General features: G+C 43.7%; 1 protein-coding gene across 1 annotated transcript in view; it reads left to right on the top strand.

Annotated features, from left to right (window-relative positions):
• GPC4 (glypican 4) overlaps positions 1-21,525 on the top strand; it is a 107,145-nt gene that overhangs the window by 61,804 nt on the left and 23,816 nt on the right. The window contains exon 2 of the mRNA XM_082716735.1: positions 11,049-11,207. Coding sequence (XP_082572861.1) covers positions 11,049-11,207 — 159 coding nt within the window. The remainder of the gene's footprint in view (positions 1-11,048; positions 11,208-21,525) is intronic.

The raw sequence follows: 21,525 nt of genomic DNA on the forward strand, positions 1-21,525 counted from the left end.
CACAGTTTCTGTGTTGCCAAACTGGGTCAAAGTTTAGTCTGGGTAAAGTGAACCGTTGTTGATTTAGGCCTAGGGAAAGTTTTAAGGCAGCTTTCTCTTCCCAGATAATCTCTTGTGGTGGACTGTGGAAGTAACTAGTTCCGGAAGTGATAAAGATACTGCATGTTTTTAATCCTAAGGACCAGATCAAGTGTAATCAAATCGACAGATCTGATCCTAAAGGAAAGATTCTGAAATGGGGGATTGAGTGGTGCCAAGGAGCTAGTAGATTGCCATTAGGATAAATCCCGGTCAGACAGGGCTTCCTTGCCTAGCCAGGTAAGCTGGGAGAGTCTCCATAAAGAGTGGGACACCGAGAACTTAAGCAAAGTCAGTCTTCTGGGAAAGGCAACATCATTTCTCCAAGGCGGAATCTATGCTTGGCTAATGAATGACCTTGTGGTTTTCAAGGGACTAAAGCATATGTGGACAAAGGGAAATCAGGGCACATGGTCTCCTTGGGCCTTCAAAACGCTGTTGCACACCAAGCCAAGGAAACTGGAAGTAATGGGCATCACCACAGGAATGTGGGACTGTTCGATCAAACATTATGCAGCAGCTGACTCCGAGGAAGGAAGCCAAGGGTATGGGTAGAGAATTCTCTGGATAGCTATATTCGTGGTGCCTGCTCCACAAAATTAGGACCAAGACGTTTTACTTAGAGCTCCAAAAAATGACCTAGAAGAGGAAGTATACTCTGCAAGCTCTGGTCAACAGACGTTTTCTCAGGAGCAAAGAGCCCACTAAAAAGGAATAAAATCTAGGGTGTATGTCCCCAAAGGCAGTAGGCCCCCAGGGGTTAGGGTATTTGATAATGGCGAGAAGAGGAGCTTTTTTGAGGGTTGGAGAGACTCAGCCTGGCAAAAGGAGGACCCTGCACCTCCTCCATCTGCCTGTGCTTAAGCAAGATGCCGAATTTTTCCTCCCGTGTTCTAGAAGTTGACCCCTGTTCAGCTGTGGCTCATGTCCGTATGTGTGGAATGGAGACTAGTGAAGAGTCCCTCGGTGCAGAGCTGTGTTAGAGTAAGCTGTAGCTCACTGTGACCTTGAGCAAGAATTTTGTGAAAGTGGATTTTAAGCGATGCCACGAAGTACAAACACCGTAAATGTAAATGTTTCTTTCCTCTTCACCGTTTTATTGATGCCTGCCTAGAATTTTTATTTTTTTTTATTTTTATGTTTTTAAAAGATTTTATTTATTTATTTGACAGAGAGAGCACAAGTAGGCAGAGAGGCAGGCAGAGAGAGAGGGGGAAGGAGGCTCCCTGCCGAGCAGAGAGCCCGATGCGGGGCTCCGTCCCAGGACCCTGAGATCATGACCCGAGCCGAAGGCAGAGGCTTAACCCACTGTCCTGGCTAGAATTTTAAAGAATGGTTCCTGCCTAAAGAATGGTCCATGCCACAATTCGTGTGGCATGAAATCTGATGTTGGGAATCATTTCTCTTTATGTGAGGCAGCAGACTTTGCTCTCACTTAGTGTAAAAGCTGTCTAGATAGCCATTTGGAGAAATATCTTTGGGAGGATTCCTGCTTAAGGAGTATGTTATTCTGCAGATTTGTTTTTTGTAGGAAGTAGATTTACTGAAAACCTGTTGTCATACTTTTGGAGGGAGGAATTTTAGGTGTGTCATGAAAGAGAGTAAAAAAAAAAGTGGAGGGTTTTTATTTTCCTAGGCACCCAAGCTGAAAGCAATTATGGAAAAAAAGAGAAGCTACTTTAAAAAATGTTCATGACCCACATGACCCATGTAGCATATATGAGATGGGACATATTGATATTTGCATTAGGGGAAGTGTCTGTCTGTGAACTCGCCCATCCACCAGCTGCATTTTCTTCCACATCTGTGATAAACTTGGGACTCAGCTGCTGACTCTTTCTGATCTTGCTACTTAACCTAAATGGCTTTGGCAGGTTATCTGAGAACGGGGCTCCTGGGGGGGGGGGGGTTCCCAGAGAGATGATTTAGGAATAATAAGGAAAATCACTCCCTGTTTTTCCAAGGACACTTTGCCCCATCCACTTTGCCTGTAGTCTTAAGTGATTGCCTGCAGGAGACTGCTCATGGGGGCAAACATTAAGACTTGTGCATAGTAGGGGTTGTGCAGAGAAAGAGCGAGATGCTGGTGGCCAGCATTCCCCACACCCTGGAAGTCCCTGTGGCCCTCCAAGCCTGGCCTGACAAGCTGTCTTAGAGATGACCCCACCAAAGCCTCGGTCTGCCAGGGATTGTGATCCAGAAGCACTGTTGGGTGTCAGAGAACAGGGTGTTCGAGCCAATGAATGGGATTTTGTCTCTAGGCTACTTTTTTGTGGGTCGCTGAATATGTAACTGAGGCGTTCGCAACCCTTTACCTCCAAGCATTCTGTTAAATTGTGAGTCCGGTGAAGATTACAAATTGGTGTTGGAGAGAAACTCTGGACTGGAAAGCCGTCTTCTGTTCGTGGTAAAGGGAGAGAACTCAAGACTTTTCCTGCCTGCCCCTAGCCAGCCCTCCAACCGTTCCCACCACAGTTCTGTGAGCCTTCATTAGCACCGGACTGCTTAGGTAGTGGGCATCAGAGCCTCCGAGTCCTTGAGTTTTAGGTTAATCCCCAGTAGTGCTGTTTCTTTTGCGATTCCTGGGCCTTGAACAAAGGGGTTGTAAATGGGCAAAGTCCATGCCGATGCTCTCTGCTCTTACGTGACTGTAACCTACGTCAGAGTTTGCATTTCTCGCCGCTCGCTCGCTTGGGTGACTCCATTACTTTAGCAAAGCTTCGGTTTACTACTACTAAAAGGGGCTTCCAAGATGGCCCGATAGAAACTTTGTTTCATAATTTGCTTATCATTTAAAAAAGCGCTAAAAACCCTGCTGATTTCTATCTGGAGTGGGCTTGAAAGTGGATCTGAATGCTCGTTGGGTGATGCATGGAGTTGGAAAGTAGCAACCCCGACTCTTCCAACTATACTTATAGGAAGGTATTCTTGGAAAAATATAATACAACTGATTTTCAAAATATATGTGTTTCTGATTGGCCTTCTTTAGCCCACCTTGCAGGATTAGTGGACCTCACAATAATTGGCAGTCTTAAGCAAGCCCTCCAGAGCTGTATTTTGGCAAGGTTTTGCAAAATACTAACTAGCTGCATTTCTCCTACTGATTGGTAGGTGATCTCAAATGCTACATCTGCATAATAACTATAATTTATGTGCTTTCTTATGAAGGCTTGGGTCAAATGACTGAAGGCTTTCCATGTGCCTCACACATCCCATGTGGTACTTCCACTCCTTTTTGCAAAGGGGCGGGTGGATTAATGTATATGCTGCCCCCGCCCCCCTGGGAATATTAAAACCCTTTAGAGATTTTCTTTCTTTGTTCCTGTGAAGCAGAACATTGTATATTCCTCCTGGGGTTTGTAGGTAGCTTGGAGGCAGTGGAGTTACACAGCAACCTGCTTTTAGGCTCACTTTGTGGCTTCATGGATTTAGATCTGAAAGTGAGCAGAAACCATTTTGGTAACTCTTAGGACCGACGGCAAGGAATTGTTTTACTTTTGGAACAAATAAAAATTAGAAAAAGAGTAAAGTAGCAATTGAGGGATTAGGAAAATCACCCCCAGCAAATCATAGCTTAATGTAGCTCTGGCTAATAAAATTACACCAAGTATTCATATTTTTTAAAAGCCTGATTAAGGCCCCTTCCCCCCACATTTACCCCTTTTTCCTTTGGAAACTGAAGTTTGCTTTTAAGAAATAATAATAAACTTTTTTTATTCTAGAATAGTTTCAGATTTACAGAAGCTGGGAGGCTAGCACAGGCAGTTTTCTTATCACTAGCATCTTACCTTAGCGTGGTGCATTGTCATAATCGAAAAACCAGCGCGGCTGCATTATTATTCTTTGAAGTCCCCATTTAATTCTGATATTCTGGTATTTTTAGTTTCTTTTTTATTTTAGTAATGCTTTTACTGAGATATAATTCAGATCCTAAATGATTTGCCCATCCAATATATATAGGGACTTTTAATATACCTGCAGAATTATGGATTCACCACCAAAAGCAATTTTAGAAAATTTTCATCATCCAGCAAGAAATCCCCTACCTTTTAGCTGCAGTCTCTCCTTACTAACCATTCCTCTAGGCAACCCACTAACCTCCTTTCTGTCTCTGTGAATTGACCTATGCTGAACATTTCCTGTAAATGGAATCATATGTGTGGACTTTTTGGTGGCTGGCTCTCTCATTAGCATAGTTTTGAGTTTTTGTTTTGTTTGTTTTTAAGATCCAGCCGCGTTTTCAGACGTACCAAGACTTTGTTCTTCCTCCTGGTGGAATGATCCATCATACAGAGAGGTACCGTTTTGCTTGTCCCCATAGACGGACATTTCGCCATTAGGTTGATACTGCTGTAAACATTCACATACAAGTCTTTGTGTGATTTCCTTGGCTTTCCCCCAGTGTCTTTTTCTGGTCCAGGGACCCACCCAGAATACCTTATCTTAGTCCAGCATCATGTCCCCTTAAGCTCCCAGGGCTTTGCTTTTGGTGGCCCTTGAGATGTCTTGTGTTTCTTTTTCATCCGTTCTCTCTCACTTATGCGCACCGTTCAACGCCTCTCATCTGGCTGTCTTGACTCCCCTCAGATCCACCCTTGAACAAGAAACTTTCCTGAACTAGCCAGAGGACAGAAGGTGCTGCCCTCCGGGCCCTTCTTCCCTCGGCTGGTACAAGTCTCTTCCTGGATGACTTCAGTAGCTCATCAGGGTAGAATAGATGTTCTTTCTTTCTGCGTTTCCTCATTGCACTTTTTACATTTATGGAATGCTTCCTTGTTTACAAAGGGCTTTGCAAGGCTCTGGTGGGTAAGCGGCTTTTCTTGCAGTGGATGTGCCTGCAGTGAACCACGTCCAGCTGACACTCCAACCCGGGGCCTGGCTTGCCACGTCAGTCTTCTTATCCCAAGACTACCATTACCACCAGCCTTGCAGAATGAAAGATCCAAATTGCGTTAAGTATTTGGAACCTTTTGAAACTCAACTTCCTAAAAACCCCTTGTAAAGAGCTAAGTTTTCTTCAAAGCCCAAGTGAGGCAGGCACTCCGTTTCGGCAAGAAGGAGCAATGTCAAATTATAGTCTTCTTACGTTTGCAATTGACGGAGTGCTTTCCGGTCTGTTCTTCTCAGATATTCCCCATGGCAGCCCTTCCCCTTAGGGTGCAATTTGTTTCTCTTTTACCAATGGCATCTGGTTGTTTCATTGGTGAAAACCAGTTGGGGTGCTGAGAATGCCCTACAAATCATGCTGGTGCAGACGAGCCTGGGTTCTCTGCCACCATGTCCCGAAGAGGTTCCCTCCATTCACGGCTCTGGGGGGACCTGAAGACTAGAATCTCCCCGTATCTCCTACAGATGCAGGAAGCCAGCGCCTGAGTGGTGACTACAAGCTTCCTCCTATCACCATTCCCCCCAAATATGTGAGAATCGGAGAGACATGTTCTTGGCATCTGGTCGGACTTCTAAATAAATTTTCTGAGAAAGACCTAGAATGTAATTGTAAGATATAGTGCAAAATAGCCGAATTGGTAGTAAATATAGTAAAGCTGCTTATTTACAAGTGCTGAGAACTGCTCACCACTTGTAGCACTTTCTAGAGGGAAGTGGGTACAAGCAGCCGAAAATCCACAGACGTCAGCTGCTCCCCATTTGTACCTCGGAGCCAGTCTTCTGTGAGAGGAAGTGAGCGAGGTAAAGCGAGAAAGCACGTGTCCAGATTGTTTGCCCCCGAGTCTTGGTAAAGGATGGACTAGATTCCTTATCCTCAGGGTCTGCCTATTTAAGCACTGATCTGAAGAGCTTCCAAAAGGAACCAATACAGGATCGAGTAGTAATTGATGGTGATTGTCTTCGTTCAGCTTTGAAAACCAAGGCATTGATAACAAGACTAAAGAGAAATTACATAGAACTGGTGTGATTGAAAAAAGTTTGCCTCTTCCAAGGGATTTTATTTATTTATTTATTTTTTGGTTTTCAATGACATAGAGTTAAGCTTTAAAAGCACGCTTCATTGACTCTCATCCAAGCCTCCGAGGACAGGGCTAGGGGACCTTTTTTCTTTAGAAGGCCACTGACCCACAAAGAAAAATCTAATCAAGGGCCATGTACAAAAAGCAACTTAATTTAGGTGCTTCCTTAGAAAACCATAAAGCATTGAACTTACCTGCTTTTTAAATGAAGATCAGGGAACTCTAAATCAACAAATTTACAAAAAAAAAAAAAAAAAAAGGAAAAGGGAAAAAGCCTCTGGGTTCATATTCAGGGCTGTCCGAAGCTACACAGGAGGGTGACGGAGAACAGTCCAGGCAGAGGGAAGGAGTGAAAGCAGCCAGGAAGCGATACATGGACAGAAGCCTGCACACAGCAGGGGTCATGGAAGGAGGAGGTTGAGCTAGGGAAACCGAGGAAACAAGAATAGCTATGGGTCATGACCCGCTGTTCACCTGAGCCATTCTCAGAGCAGAGCTCTTCTGTGGCTCTGCTACTCAAGCCTTTTAGGTACTAATTCTTATGGCTGTGTCTCTAGCAGAATTACTTAGGGCCCTTAAAAAAAAAAAAGCACATGCCTAGTACTTACCCCCATACTGTCTACCCACCTGTGCCACATCAGGTCCTCTTGTCCCTGTGCTCACTCTCTCAGCCCAAAGCAAGCATTGCTCCATGTTTCGTGAGAAAGGATCACCAGCTTTAGAAAGATGATCTCTAGAAAGAATAGGCATTTGTCCTTCAGACACACCATTTTAGGAGCAGTCACAGACAAAGAGAATGTCTTTAAAATAATACTTGTGCCTTTTTAATATAAACCATTTGGGGCACTTAAAATAGAAATATTCAAGTTCAAGATCGAGAGTGCTCTTCCAACAGAGCCAGCCAGATGCCCCAGAAGTAGTCAAGTTTTATTTATTTATTTTTAAAGATTTATTTATTTCTTTAAGCGTGAGCTACTACGTGGAGCTTGGGGTGGCTAGGGGCAGAAAGAGCGGGGATCCCAAGCAGACTCTGCATTGAGCACGGAGCTTCAGACAGGGCTTGATCCTATGACGCTGAGATCGCAACCCGAGCTGAAACCAAGAGTGGGACACTTGACCGACTGTGCCACCCAGACACCTCGATGTTTTAAAAACCAATTGAGTGGTTTTAGTTCTAACCAGAATGTGGAGCTCAGATTCCATTTTCAAGTGCACCAAGACTGACCCACCCATCACTTCCTCCTTGAACTTTCCATCAACCGAAAGGGGTTGCGGCACCAATTCCCCAGTAGCCTACGTATGTCTAGGGATTTAATTCACAAGTGTGTCTCAGACTGCGTTTGTCTCAGGCAGGGCTTTGGACAGGGATGTCAGATTACATTTTCAAGTAATACTTTTTAGAAATACAGACCGAATAAGTGGTATGTTCCAGCCTACATGGGCAAAAGTGGCCTGTTGGAGTGGGCTTCTTGAAACCAAGAGGAAGACGACTTTGCCAGAGGCAGCATTAGCCGAGTGTCTACCCTGTTGTCATCCTTTACACAAGCCGAGCCTTTTACCATTAGACAAAGTCTTCCTGGAAAGACCTTCTCTCTAAAATGAAAGCGGACTCTCTTTCATTAGTTATTGCCAAAACAAACATGGACCCCAGTGTTCTGGTATAATCCAGAAGGTCCTGCTAAGGGCCCCTGATGGCTATGAAACAGGCTGAGTACCCCGGCTGTGCTGGGCTATCTATTTATTTCTTTATTTAAAGATTTTATTTATTTATTTGTGTGAGAGAACATGCACACAAGCATGGAGTGGGAGAGGGACAAGCAGACCCATCCAGAGTGCAGAGACTGACGTGGGACTCCGTCCTCCAGCCCCAAGACCCGGTGGTCGGAAATCAAGAGTCAGCCACCCAACCGACTGAGCCACCCAGTCGCCCAGATAGGCCGGACCTTTTAGATGCTCTGTTGAATACATGTGTCTGTGGAAATAGCAGGTTACTGGTAACTTTTATTGTTATTAGACATTTTTGAAAGGTGTCTTCTCAGTGTAAAATATCTATGGGTCAGTTTATACCCATCAATGTCTAGCACCTTCTTAAGTATAGAAAATTATTCTTTCCTGCTGGCTCTGAATTTTCTGGTTTCAGGTTGTGTGAGTGTGTGTGTGTATCCGTGTGTCGCTGAGTGTGTTATGCATTAGGGGTGGGAAGAAGGTGTACTTTTCCTTGGGTTTAGAAACCTTTGATAGCATCCATGAAGTGGCCCCTTGGTTTATTATATGTGTGAACCCTATTAAGATTCGGTGAACGTAGATTTTTTTTCCAAACTCGTGAATTGTTTTGCCTTGGAAATTCAGTGTATATCCCAATGGAATCTTTGCAGGCGTTTGAAAACCAGCATGTGATGAATTTTAGCCTGTGACAAACTTAAGAAGTAGCTGCTCCCTTAACTATAATTCATTTAAATAGCCCTGCGGTGTCTTAAGCTCTCACTCTGAGCATTCCAATTAGTTTTCTGTGTGGGGTATGAGTGTGATGGATTATTTAACCCAACTATAGCAAGTTGGGTTCCTTCATGTTATTTCACATGTCAAGACCGTGTTGGGGGAAATCCTCAACCCTGAAACCTGGAGACGACTGGATAGCTCTCTGTTAATTATGTGCCTTGGTACCAAGGGCCTGCTGTGAACTTGTTAAGCCAGGGAAGAGGGAGTTTTGTTTTTGGTTGTAACAAAGGTGTTTGCAGAAAACTGAGCCTTAGCAACCTGCTTCTTTGGCTAATGAGATCTGAGACACTGCAGCTTCACAACTCCTAAACTCTTATACCCAATCTTACCCCCCGCCCCCTGCCCTTTTTCAGTTAGATTGATCTGTTGACCAAGAGTTTCAAGAATGCCGAAAGAGACTTTCAGCAGTTTCTGGATGAAGAAGTTGTTTGAAGATTGTTTCCCTCCACCTTTTCCTAAATAGTCCTTGATTACTATAACCACCCCCTTTTTGTGTTACAGCAATATTCTCCCTACTTTTTAATTGTCGAGAAGGAAAGATGATCAGGCACACGTATGATTATGTGATTATTTGCATACGTGCTGTAGACAGTCCTGGTTTAGCCAGATTAAGTTGCTTAAGTCTGTTTCATCTGCAGTGCCCCACCTCTCCAGAGCCACTGCGGTATGTATCTTAGGTCAAGGTTATTCTTCAAAACACAGTCAGCCAGGAAGCAGCAATGGCCAGCTCATGGGCCAGTTCAATTCCTTGGCTGGTGGTGGTTGAGTCGCCCTTCATTCTCCAATCCTTTATTTATTGCATCCACTTATGGGAGACAGGTGCATGTATCTTCAGCATACTCCGTTCCTGAGTTCCCAAGGTCTCGATTTGTTTTCAGACCCTTTGTCTTGCATGGACCGTGGTTGGCAATGGCAGAAGGGGCAATGGCAGTAAGTCCTTGTAAACGTCTGTAAAATTAGATCACACCAGTTCATGGCAGTGTGGCTCGAGGGGTAAGAACTATTGGGGTGCAGGTTTCAGTGGCATCCCATCTCTTGGGCATTATGAGGGAGAAGTATGGTCTCCGCAAAGCACAGTTGTGTTCTGTGGCAGGAGGAACAAGGTGTGGGTGAACTTTGGGATCTTAAAAAAAAAAAAAGAGAGAGAAAGCCCTCCAAACCTTCCTGTCCTAACCACAAGCAGAATGTAGTCAGTTTAGAGGGAGGGAGATACCTTGTGGGTTGAGCTGCTGGGTTGAGCTGCTGCGGAGTGATGCATCTTATGGCATTTCTCTTGACTCCTAGGACTATATCACTGCGTGAAGATGACATTTATTGGAAGCCATTAGTCCTTACTGGGATGAGTGGGCACTTATCCCGGTATTATAAGGTCAGAGGGTGTCTGACAACTGCACAGGATGTGCTGAATGAGAAAATCTGAAATTTAAGGGTCATTTGCCCTTAGCCTTTGTGACTTATAGCCTGAAATTACCCAGTGTGAACTCCCATTGTTTTCTTTTGGCCAACAACCCCTTGAGATCTACTTACCCCTTTGCTTCCCCACAGTATAACTACCGCTGATGTGTTTGCTCATCATGTATTTGGCTGTCTTGTATTTTTTTATTTTATTTATTAGAGGGGGGAAGCACAGGGGGAGAGAGAGTGAGAAGCTGGCTCCCCTGCTGAGCAAGGAGCCCAGTGTAGGACTCAATCCCAGGACCTGGGATCATGGCCTGAATCAAAGGCAGACACTTTTTTTTTTTAAAGATATTATTTATTTATTTGACAGACAGAGATCACAAGTAGGCAGAGAGGCTGGCAGAGAGAGAGGAAGAAACGCAGCCTCCCTGCTGAGCAGAGAGCCCCATGTGGGGCTCAATCCTAGGACCCTGGGATCATGACCTGAGCTGAAGACAGAGGCTTTAACCCACTGAGCCACCCAGGCGCCCAAAGGCAGATACTTAACCCACTGAGCCACCCAGGCACCCCTGACATGTACTTTATAGATCATTCTTCATTAGGGTACCCTCTCTTGGTATGTAAACTCCCAAAAGCTAGAAAAACTTACGGTCATTTGTTTGACTCATACAGTATTTAGCATAGAATTTTGAATGATTTCTTTAATAAAAAAAGAAAGAAAAAGTATGGGTTGATCTTGAATGATAGTGTTTATTGGCCACACCGATTTTCCTGTAGTGTAGCAGTCTTCTTGATTCACATGTTCTTTTGTCTATTGTAGGTGGCTTTGTTATTTTAGCTTTCCCATAAGGGAATGGGGTGCTTATAGTTTATTTATCCCCCAACATGGGGCTTGAACCCATGACCCTGAGAACAGGAGTTGCATGCTTTACCCGACTGAGCCTGCTAGCTGTCTCGATATTTAGTTTTTGTAAAACTTTTCAGATACACACGATGCCTAGGCTTTTGCGGGAAAGGGAAAGGCGTGTGTGCACTAAAGCCAAACTCTTCCCTTTTGGACTTGATGAAGGATGATGGGATTGATTGTCCTACAATTTTATCTTCCAGGTGATCATTTGAAGATCTGTCCCCAGGGCTATACCTGCTGCTCTCAGGAGATGGAGGAGAGATACAGCCTGCAAAGTAAAGATGATTTCAAAAGTGTGGTCAGCGAACAGTGCAATCAGTTGCAAGCCGTCTTTGCTTCCCGTTACAAGAAGTTTGACGGTAGGTACGGGAACTTTGGCCCAAGTAAGCAGCAGTATGTGCTTTGTCCTTGAATCCATTTGACACCTTTTCTGCAAGTCATGGTTCAGAGGTGACAGTTCAGTTTCCACGACTGCTTTTTCGGAACTCCCAAGACTTTCTCCTTGTTGGATCCTAAGGGCCAGTTAGCCTTCCAGCTTCGCTGCTGGGATCCGTCTGGATGCACTAGAATCTGTATGGTAGGCATTATGGAAATATGGTTGCAAGGAGCCAAAAAAGAGATTGAAGTAGTTTAATTTAAGGGCTTTCATTTATTTTCTTGGGTGAACACAAAATAGTGCTGTTGACGCAAGTCACTTAAAAAAAAAATCTCCCTAATAAAAAGCAGGCGGGCATTTGAAGACTTAGAATAAGCATAGAGATTCTGCAGATGCTCGACTTCAAATTAAGTTGCAAACTGGATTTCCCAGAGATAACTAGAATTCCTAGAAGCCCCATAGAACACAGATAGGGTTAAAACTCGGCTCTTGAGTTGGCACGCAGCAGTGGCCCAGGAGTAGCTACTATATTTATAATTGTTGTTAAGCTGGGCTTCATCCCTTAGCTGGCACTTTGGCTTAGTCTATCCATGTAAAACCACGACCAAACCCATTTCAGTCCCCTGTGCCAAACATGAATTCTCATACACATGCTGTCTTCTAATAGTGAAGAAATCGCCCATCTGTGCCAAATAAGCAGCACGTCAATCATATCTAAAGCAATGTTACAGATGATAGACTTGAAAAACTCTGGAGTATGGGGTCCAAAACACCTCAGGATTCTCTTCTCTGGTGCTCTTCACTCAGTTTGAAGATTGTTATGAAGTAGATTTAATTTTAATAGGAATGATTTCCTTTGTGCCTGTTTTAAAGGCCATTCTAATTACATAGTACCTTTGAAGCATGCTTTTCTTGACATTATGTGTGTTGAAGAAGTACAAGGCAAATTTTCGAGATGTGAAATGTCTTTGAGTATTTCTGCAAAGGGCTTGTTACCATGGTGAGAAGTTGGACTAAATTAGATTTATATAGCTGATAAGGCAGTCCCCAGCTAAAGAACAGGTTGTATTTCAAATGTTGGCTTTTGAGATTCGTTATTTGAAACTTATAACCGATTTAATAGGTGTTAGGTTCCCAGGCTAGGCCAGGAGAACATACTGAATTTGTAACGTAGTTGGACTAAAGTTTTCTCTATGTAGCATGTCATTTATCTATGCCATTTTGCCACCGGTTACCATGCAAAATTGTATTCAGTCTTGATTTTATGTCCTTTTTTTCCTGGATGGGTGAAAATGTTCTATGTATCTATATATCCTGTTTATCAGTCCATACCCCCCCCCACACACAGGTGTGCTGTAACCATTAAATGTACTTAACAACATGTTAACACCATGCGAAGGTGGGTGTTATTGTCAAAAGACATCATTAGGCCACCTCTGTCTCTCTTGGTCCCTAAACTGTTAGTGTAATGATTGAGTCTCTCTTGGTCCCTAAACTGTTAGTGTAATTATTGAGTCTCTCTTGGTCCCTAAACTGTTAGTGTAATTATTGAAAAGACTGGTAATTTACTTGACTCTGGCATTTCTCATTCAAGACAGTAACTGTAGCATTTTCTTTGAGGAGAATACTTAGAAAGATAATCAGATGGCCATCTCTGAAAACTTGAGATGCTGAAATACAAAAATGACCCCTTGGGTTTAATAAGGGCATTTAGATGGGGAAAAGTCCTGCTCTTCACAAATGGCAGGCCCGTTGGTAGCATGATGGAGTGAAGATCAAGCTGTTTTCAAGTTCTGCCACCTCCGAGTGGCCCCATTTCCTGTTAGACATGTCTCCTCCAATTGCGGAGCCCATGGACATTGTGACCTCTCTCACCTAAGGGCCTGCTGTTCAAGCTGTTCTTTCCCCTTCCCACTCCCCATGGTTTTCTAGCATTACTCCTATGACTCCAGTGTGTAGTTTTTAAAAAGCCATTCAGAGAAACACTGTCAGTAAGTGTTAACATATGTTTTTTAAAAACGGATGGAAAAACAGTTTCTCTGGCCTTTCCCTACCAGGTTTCACATTCAGTAAATGTGTTAACACTGTTTCTTTCTCAGTTTCAAAACTGGTCATGAAACTTGATTGTGAAACCTTAGTTTGTTTCTTCTGACTTCAAATTAAAACATGGCGTAGACAATAAAGGTAGTGAGCACAGAGTAAATTTCTTTTGAAGGAGTAGTAGTTGAAATGTGTTTGGCCTGGAGGTCAGAACAGAGCTGGGATGCATTGCCTATTTCATGCCTAAAGAGGAGGTTGAGTGAAATTGTACAGGGGCTGTCTTGATGCTCAGAAATCCAAGGGCAGGGTGCTTGGTCCAAGAATGGTCCAGGCCATTATAAAGGACAAGCCTGAGATTATTGATGTGAATGAGGAGTTTGGGCTGAGCAACAAGATGGCCACTGGAGAACCAAGCTGGGGTGGCCAGGTGGCACGAAGAAGGCTGACAAGTCTTGAGGAAATAGGAGAGGGTCACATGGGAACCTACAAGGTCAGGCAACTTCAAAGGAGCATCTTTTGCCATCTCTAAGCTATGGTATAAATTTGAAGTGGTGACCCTGAGCCCAGGCAACTTCCTCTACCATCAAAATTCCAAGTCCTGTTGATGAGATACCACTTCTTTCTATGGCCAGAACAGGTTATTTATTTATTAGAGAGAGCGCACACATCAAGCAGTGGGTGGGGGCAGGGGCAGAGGGAGAGGGAGAAGCAGCTGGATCCCAGGAGCCCGAGATCATGACCTGAGCTAAAGGCAGACACTTAACCGACTGAGCCACCCAGGCGCCCCTGTTAGAAACTTTTCAACAAAAATAAGGTTCATAGGCTTTTAGCAGGTCAGACTTCTTTAACTAGAAACCATTCCATGACCTCAAATTTCTATCATTCTTCCTCAAGGAGCTCCGGAGTTCTAGTGCCAGTCTTGGCGTTTCGGAGCCAGTTCCCTTATCTCTAAAGGCTTTCTTTTGTTCTACATTTTTAATTTTTTTTTACATGTTTAATTTTTTATTGTTTTCCCATCTAAAGAGATTATACAGTCTGTAAATCTGTTTTTAAGTTCTAAACTGTGTGCATGCATGTGTTTTCAGACCCAGCTAAAGTACAGAAGCATGCTTCCTTAGGCCGCGTCCCTCCCCACCAGAATTCTCAGGATTCTCCTATTTTAAACTTGTAGATCTGAGTTTAAGGTCTCACCTCTTTATTTTTCTACACTGTAATCTCCTTTATGTACACTTGAACTGAGGAAGTTCCATACCAGAAGTGTACTATCCTAGGCTAGAGACCTAGAGCCAGAAAGGGAAGCAGCAGAGCTAGCTGCTCCCCCTCTTGGTGGGTTCTGGGAAAAAAAATTTTTTTTCTTTTTTTTTTGAAGTAGAACTGCTAATTAACATAGCTGAATGGGTTGTCTCATGAATATGCTAATCAGATGCTCAGTTCAGGGGGCTTTGAAAGAATTGCCGGGCAAAGGAGTAGAAATAATAGAAGTGGGGCATAATCCTTGTTTTAGGACCACAACATAAAGGCCCACCCCAAAATGTCGCGTTTTGTGAGAGACTAGTTGTTTTTAAAAGAAGCATAGTTCAATCAAACAACCCAAATAGATGGATAAAAAGATTAGGGCTGCCACGTTAAATATATCTCTGAATCACATAGTAAAAATGAAGTAACAAGTATGAAAATACATTTTTGCTTCACTTCCCGAATCAAATGGTTTGTGTGCTGAGGAAATCTTAAGGAAATGGAGATATCTGAGGCCAGCCCATTGCAAAAAGTGTTAATTCCTCATTTTAGGGAACAAATGCAGTAACTTCAGGAAGCAGAGCACACTGAATTGTCAGCCTGGTTCCGTTGTGAACCCACTGTGACCCACGGCAATTAACTGGGTCTCAGTTTTCCCATCCATAAAATGAGGGGGTTGAGCTCGATGGTCTCTATAAAGACCCTTTCAGTTCTAAAAATTCTGTGAATCTTCTAAACATGTGACGGGACCAGCTGCTTTAGTGAAAGGTCTCACAAGATGTTAATTAGCCGCCTGTCTGGTACCCTCTATTTTCCTGCTATCATTTCTTAACTCCACTACTTTCCCCAGGTCTTTGAAAACCCTCCCATGAGCCTGAAGCTTGTTAACTCGAATAATAGTAGAAATTTTCTGAATTAGCTTAAAACGCACATAAAAGAAATAATTGTCTGTCCCATCTATCTGCATGGGCCAAGTGTAAATCAAAGTGGCCACCCTTCCCTTAAGCCCTCAAGCCCCCTTGTTTTCTATCACTTCACAAAGGCAGGAGGCGTCGCACTCTGCAGATTTAGCCAAATCTGTGTTTTAATCACTGACTGGAAATTTCCCAGAGTTCACAGCGGTCAGCCCTTCATTAGGCCGGTCGGGAAACCAGCTACCAGTGCTGAGGCGCAGGGAGCTGACGGCATTAGCATTCACAGGCCCATGAAAGCAGTGACCTCAGTGGGAGGAAGCTGGCCACTCACCTTAAAAGGCAAATGTGTCCGACTAAGCTTCATGGCCATTAGCTAAGCTGAAATTTCTGGAATTTTCCTGACCTCTGACCACCACTATTTCTTCAGCTACGTCCTTTTATTCTTGTGCTCTGCCCCTCCATGTCGACTGACTGAAGACCCCTGGGGAAGGTCTTTATGTATATTAAAAGGCAAGTCTTAAATATCCTCTAAAATAAACATGTAGTAGGAATGTAGTACATACATCCATCCTAGGGGTGACTTTTAATTTTTTTAAATTAAAAAATTTTTTTTAACTTTGTTTTTCCAGTGTTCCAAAATTCATCGTTTATGCATCACACCCAGTACTCCATGCAGTACGTGCCCTCCTTAGTACCCACCAGCAGGTTCACCCAACCCCCCAACTCCCGCCCCTCCAAATCCTCAGTTTGTTTCTCAGAGTCCACAGTCTCTCATGGTTCGTCTCCCCCTCCGATTTCGCCCCACTCCCTTCTCCTCTCCGTCTCCCCATGTCCTCCGTGTTATTCCTTATGCTCCACAAATAAGTGAAACCATATGATAGTTGACTCTCTCTGCTTGACTTATTTCACTCAGCATAATCTCTTCCAGTCCCGTCCATGTTGCTACAAAAGTTGGGTATTCATGTTGCTACAAAAGTTGGGTATTCATCCTTTCTGATGACTCAATAATATTTTATTGTGTATGTGGACCACATCTTCTTTATCCATTCGTCCGTTGAAGGGCATCTTGGTTTTTTCCACAGTTTGTCAACCGTGGCCATTGCTGCTATGAACATTGGGGTACAGATGGCCCTTCTTTTCACGACGTCTGTGTCTTTGGTGTGGGGTGACTTTAATCCTTACCTCAGATTTGATCCATTCAGATGTTTAAAAAAAATGTGTTGCTTTTTTAAACCTCTTCTGTAGTGCAGTGGACAGCATTTCACGGGACAAGTATCTTCAGAGTTGGAGAGAGAGACAGAGACACATGCTAGGCCTTCTGGCCATCCTGCAAATGTTGCGCTCTTTCCAGATCCTAATGTCGGGAGTCTTTGATTTCGTTGGACGGCACTACTCCTCTTTTCTTTACCATTCTATTTTCTTTTCCTTCCCTGTGAAGGGGACTAAAATGCCAGGCATTTTGGCTAACTCTTTTGATAATCTCTCTGTGAAACTCAATGAAAAAGAGACATTGGCAGCTTACTGTAATCAAATCAAGAGCTCAGACAACACTCACATTTCCGTATTGTCAAAGGTTTTCTGCCCTGTGAGTTGTTATCTGAAGTGTGACCAATTGTGGCGCTAGCGTTGGCTATCTCGCCAGGTTGGGAAGGCTAGTGAGGCTTGAGGGGAGCCCCTAGCCCCAGCGCTGTGGGCCTCTGCTGTTAGCTTTGACTTCTTAAGGAGTCACAGCATCAGCAAGAGGCAGCTCATCTGTTTGGAGGCAAGTAAATAAAATGGAAGAGCGTCAGCTGAAAGCCTTTTATCTACTTTGTTGGTTCACTGCACTTTGAGCCTGGGAGTGGAGAAGGCTGTTGTTCCTCTCTGCCCACCTCCTTCTCTGTGTCTGTCTGGCGAGGCGAAGAAAAGGGCGGATTTGATCTAGCACTGCCTCCCAACTGATTGACTGGGGGAATTCTCCAGCCAGTTGGGCCTTCCTTGTTTATTGCCCCGGCCCAGCTCCATCCTCCTCCCCTGGAAAGAATCGGCAAAAGCCATCGAAACTCTCAAAATAAATATGGCTCAGAGTGTTACATTTGCACACCTTTTTCAGAGGTCAGTGTGTCAGAAGTCTTGAAAACATTCATACCCTTTGAGTTAGTCATTCTACTTTTCCGTATTTATCTCAAGGAAAGAAAGATTTCTGTGCAAGCGTGTTCATCACAGCATTACTTCCAATAATGACAAACAGGAAATCTGTCTAAATGTCCCATGATGGCTCTGGCCCATCCACATGCAGTTGATACCGGTGAAGTTTCTGAAGGATCTCTAATCCCACAGGAAACGCTAAGCTCACGGTGTCACCCGAGAACGGGGTACAGATACAATATGATCTCAAGCCGGTAACAGTACATATCTTCATAGGAAGAAGAGAATTCAATAAAGCATCATTGTTGTGCTTTAGTAGTGGGGTTATTGGCAGTATGTTTATATTTTCTTTGTATCTTACCAGACTTTTTAAATCGCTGCAATTTGAATGGGACACTTAAAATTGTATCTTTTTAAATGAAAAAATGTAAGAAATGCTTTGGCATTTTAAGAAAATATCTGGGTGGGGTTTTTGTTTGTTTGGTTGGTTTTTTGCCCCCTAACATACCACACTGGTCACTATAGACCCTATGTAGACAGAAAAATGCATGGAAACCTCCAGCAATTAAGTTAAATGAATGGAATGAGGGAAGTAAAGCACTTTGTGCATACATGAGGGTACAGTAGTTTTCTGGTTATAAAATGTCACTGAAAAATTTGGGTGAACAAATTTTGAGAAACATCTGTTGAAAAAAATTACCCCAGGTCCGTAACACCTGTTGTATTTATGTCAACATTTTTGCCTCGTCTTTTTTGTGCAGGTAGATGCAAATTGGAATCCTAACAGATTACAGTTCCCGTGTGTCCCAGTTTTCTCTTGATAGTAGGTCATGAGCACCTAGACCATATGAGAAGGTTTCTGTGGGAGTTTGTAGAATAGATCCACATAAAGGTTAGTATAGGGAACCTCTGGGCTGGCCGCTCCAGCCTCCTGGCTTCCTTAACTTCTTAAGTCTGCCTCCTCTGGGCACCTGAGTGAGAAGGAGTACGTGCGTCAAAGGGAACTGGCTAGCTGGTGCTGGTGTACCCTTGGTACGGATGACATGGGGTCCAGGAGAAGGCTTAAGAGCTATGACCCCATGTCTCCGGCTACAGTAGCGTGGGACGGGTGCCACGGGAGATACCAGAAGGACCTTTAGCATTCAGAATGGATTACCCAAGAAAATGAGCATAGTGGACGTTCACAGCCCCTCGTGAGGACGGCAGTTGGCTGTGGCGCTGTCATCCTAGGGGAGGTCTGTGTATGTGCGATCGGTTGACGAGCATTAGTCAAGTACGTGTCCTTTTAGTACATTGCACCCTAGCAGGCACTTTGGAGGGAGTAAGATCATGCCAAGACAGAGGAAAGTGCCTGCGGGAAACTTCAGCAGACATTACCGGAAAAGCAAGGCAAGGCAGCGGGGGAAGATTATCAGAGACCGAAGTTTGCGTTTCTTTGCGTTTCATTTCAGTGGGTAAGACGCTTGTTTCATTTCCTTTTTCTCTTTCATTTGTAGATGCTTAACGTTAGCCATTCTTGCTTAAATGCAAGATCTCCAATGAAGGGGTGACTAGAACTCGAGTTTTCTTAACAGGGAGAAAAGTATGATTTGTAGCACTTACAAGGAGCCTGCTTTTCTCAGGAATTTTGTCGAGGTGGTAACTTACTGTTCGCACGCCGTGCCAGGGCTGTGAAGCACAGTCTTTACAGTAAAGGGGAAATTAATCCTTCGACGGAAAAGGAGGTTTCCTAATAATATAAATACAAGGTGGCAATTTATAACACGCAGCCAAGTGGATTGAGTAGAAAGGGCTTCCAGTCTCTTAAGGTCGTGGGTTACTTCTAGAACGTTTTCTAGCTCATTAATCAATAGCCAGTCGATTGTTTATAATGGAGTAACTAATGGTGTTTAATAGCAGAACTGGGGCCTTTTGACCTCTGTCAAGAATTTTGAATGTTTATTTGATGCAAGACAAGTGGCTGGGGATAGAGAAGAACGCGATGTTCCTCTTCGTTGTTTTAAAAGACAGGATATTGCGTAGAAAACTTTTATATGGAAAAGGCGACCTCTCGTTCTAGTTTTTCCCATGTTAAACTGATACTACTGACATTCAGAATAATCCATTTTAGAGCTGGAAAATACTTGCAGTCCCATAGCTCAGCCCTTGTACTGAGCAGACTTCTGGCAGATGAAATGCGTGGGGAGGGTTGGGGGTTGACCTGCCGCTTCATTCTTAATTTTCCTTTCCCCGATTCTTTGCTTAATCTTTAACCCTGATCTGTGTTTATATGTGTGTGATGTCTGTGATACTCTCTTTTAATATAAAGCCTCTCCCATGGGCTGAGGTTTCTCCCTTCGGTGTCTTTCACTTGGTGGTCGCTGCCACCCTTGCAGATGTCCGGGACATTTCACCGTGCTGGAAGCTGAAGCCATTAAGCATTTCCTTTGCCTAAATTGCTCCCAGTTTTATAAGGCCTTGGGTCTTCTTAACTGACCTCCAGCAGCTTTGGCTTAATTTATGTTCCCCGAGCTGGATACTATTCGACTCTGCCAAGAAGGATAAAAACCAGCCTTAAGAGATTTTTAAAGTGACTGTAGATAGGAAGAAACCCTAAAGGTGACAATAAGAACCCTTCGCTGATTATAAGAATTAGCATTTATTGAGATCTCTGGCGTGCTGGCCATTATTCATGAGGTGAGCAGTAACAGCCTTATGTTATGGGTGAGGCCCAAGAAAATCAGTGACGTTAGATCTTCTGTCCATTCAAGGCCACACAGCTCATAGGTGAGGGATCCCACACTTCGCTCATGTTTCACCCCGTTTCGATAGGCAGCATGTTACAGTGTTTGTGTTTAGTGCTCACCCACAAGTCCTGGGAGTAGCAGTTGCTTGATCCTTAGAATGTAAACACTTAAGCTGAAAGCTAAGGGAGAAATACACCCTGATCAACTTTGACTCCGTCTTTCAGATACCTGTAGCATCCCTTGAAACAGACTCCCTCCTTGGCATTTTCCATGAATACAAGCAGTTGTTACAAGGGAGATCTAATTCCCGATGATATAAGCTTCTGATGGTTGTGGAGTTCTGGGTACACTGCTCTGGCCAGTCCTCTATTAGCCACCAAGTGTCTTATAACTGGCTTCAGGCATAATGATTAAGAAGGAGTCATTGCTAGGTATCTGGGGCCTGGACAGTTGTTCAGTTAAGACCAGACCCTAATCCTAAATTCTGAATAATGGGGGAGAAAAGTGAAGATGAATGTTATAGTGATTAGTGAAGTTGCCACTGATGGCCGGGGACCAGGACCAGGACCCGAATGTCTGATTCTGCTCTATTCCTCATTGAGAAGGAAGTATCCTAGTAGGAAAGGTGGAGTTATACACGAACCTGTGGAAGCTGGTAGTTTGATAGGAGGAGATCCCCTAACCCCTTTTCTCCTTTTTCCTCCTTACAGCAAATTATTATGCTTTGGGTGATATTGGACGTAACCGGTATGGATTTTGGAATTTAAATTATGTCTGCCATCCTTACATGGTCTCTGGGGCAAAAGGCATAGATCGAATAGTCTCATTTAACAGGGTCAGTAAAAGTAAGGGAGTTTGGGTCCTTCAGGTCCCTTGGCTTTTGTTCTGTTAACTTCCGTAGGCAAAAGAGATACTTTAAAACTCGCTGTATGAAATGAAGGATTAAGGATTTTATAGGTGCTTTAAAAGTCTCTGCACGTAAAAGCACGTGTGGAGTGTTGGCGGTGTAGTAAAGGTGAGCTGGGTGAAGGAAGTAAGTCTTCTCGGGGATGTTGATTACAGTCTGATTGGACAAGAAGGTTAAGATGCATGATACAACTGTGTGCTTCGATTTGAGCCCGTAATAGCCACTCAGTACGTACTTGCCAAATTGCGTGGCCATTAGGAGGGATTCATGGATCAGATTTTAACTTGTTAGGTCAATTTTATAGAATTTTGGCATATGGCCCACTCAAACAATCTTTGTATTTGCAACTTA

This window comes from Mustela nivalis (assembly GCF_964662115.1).
Source record: "Mustela nivalis genome assembly, chromosome: X".
Lineage (NCBI taxonomy): Eukaryota > Metazoa > Chordata > Mammalia > Carnivora > Mustelidae > Mustela > Mustela nivalis.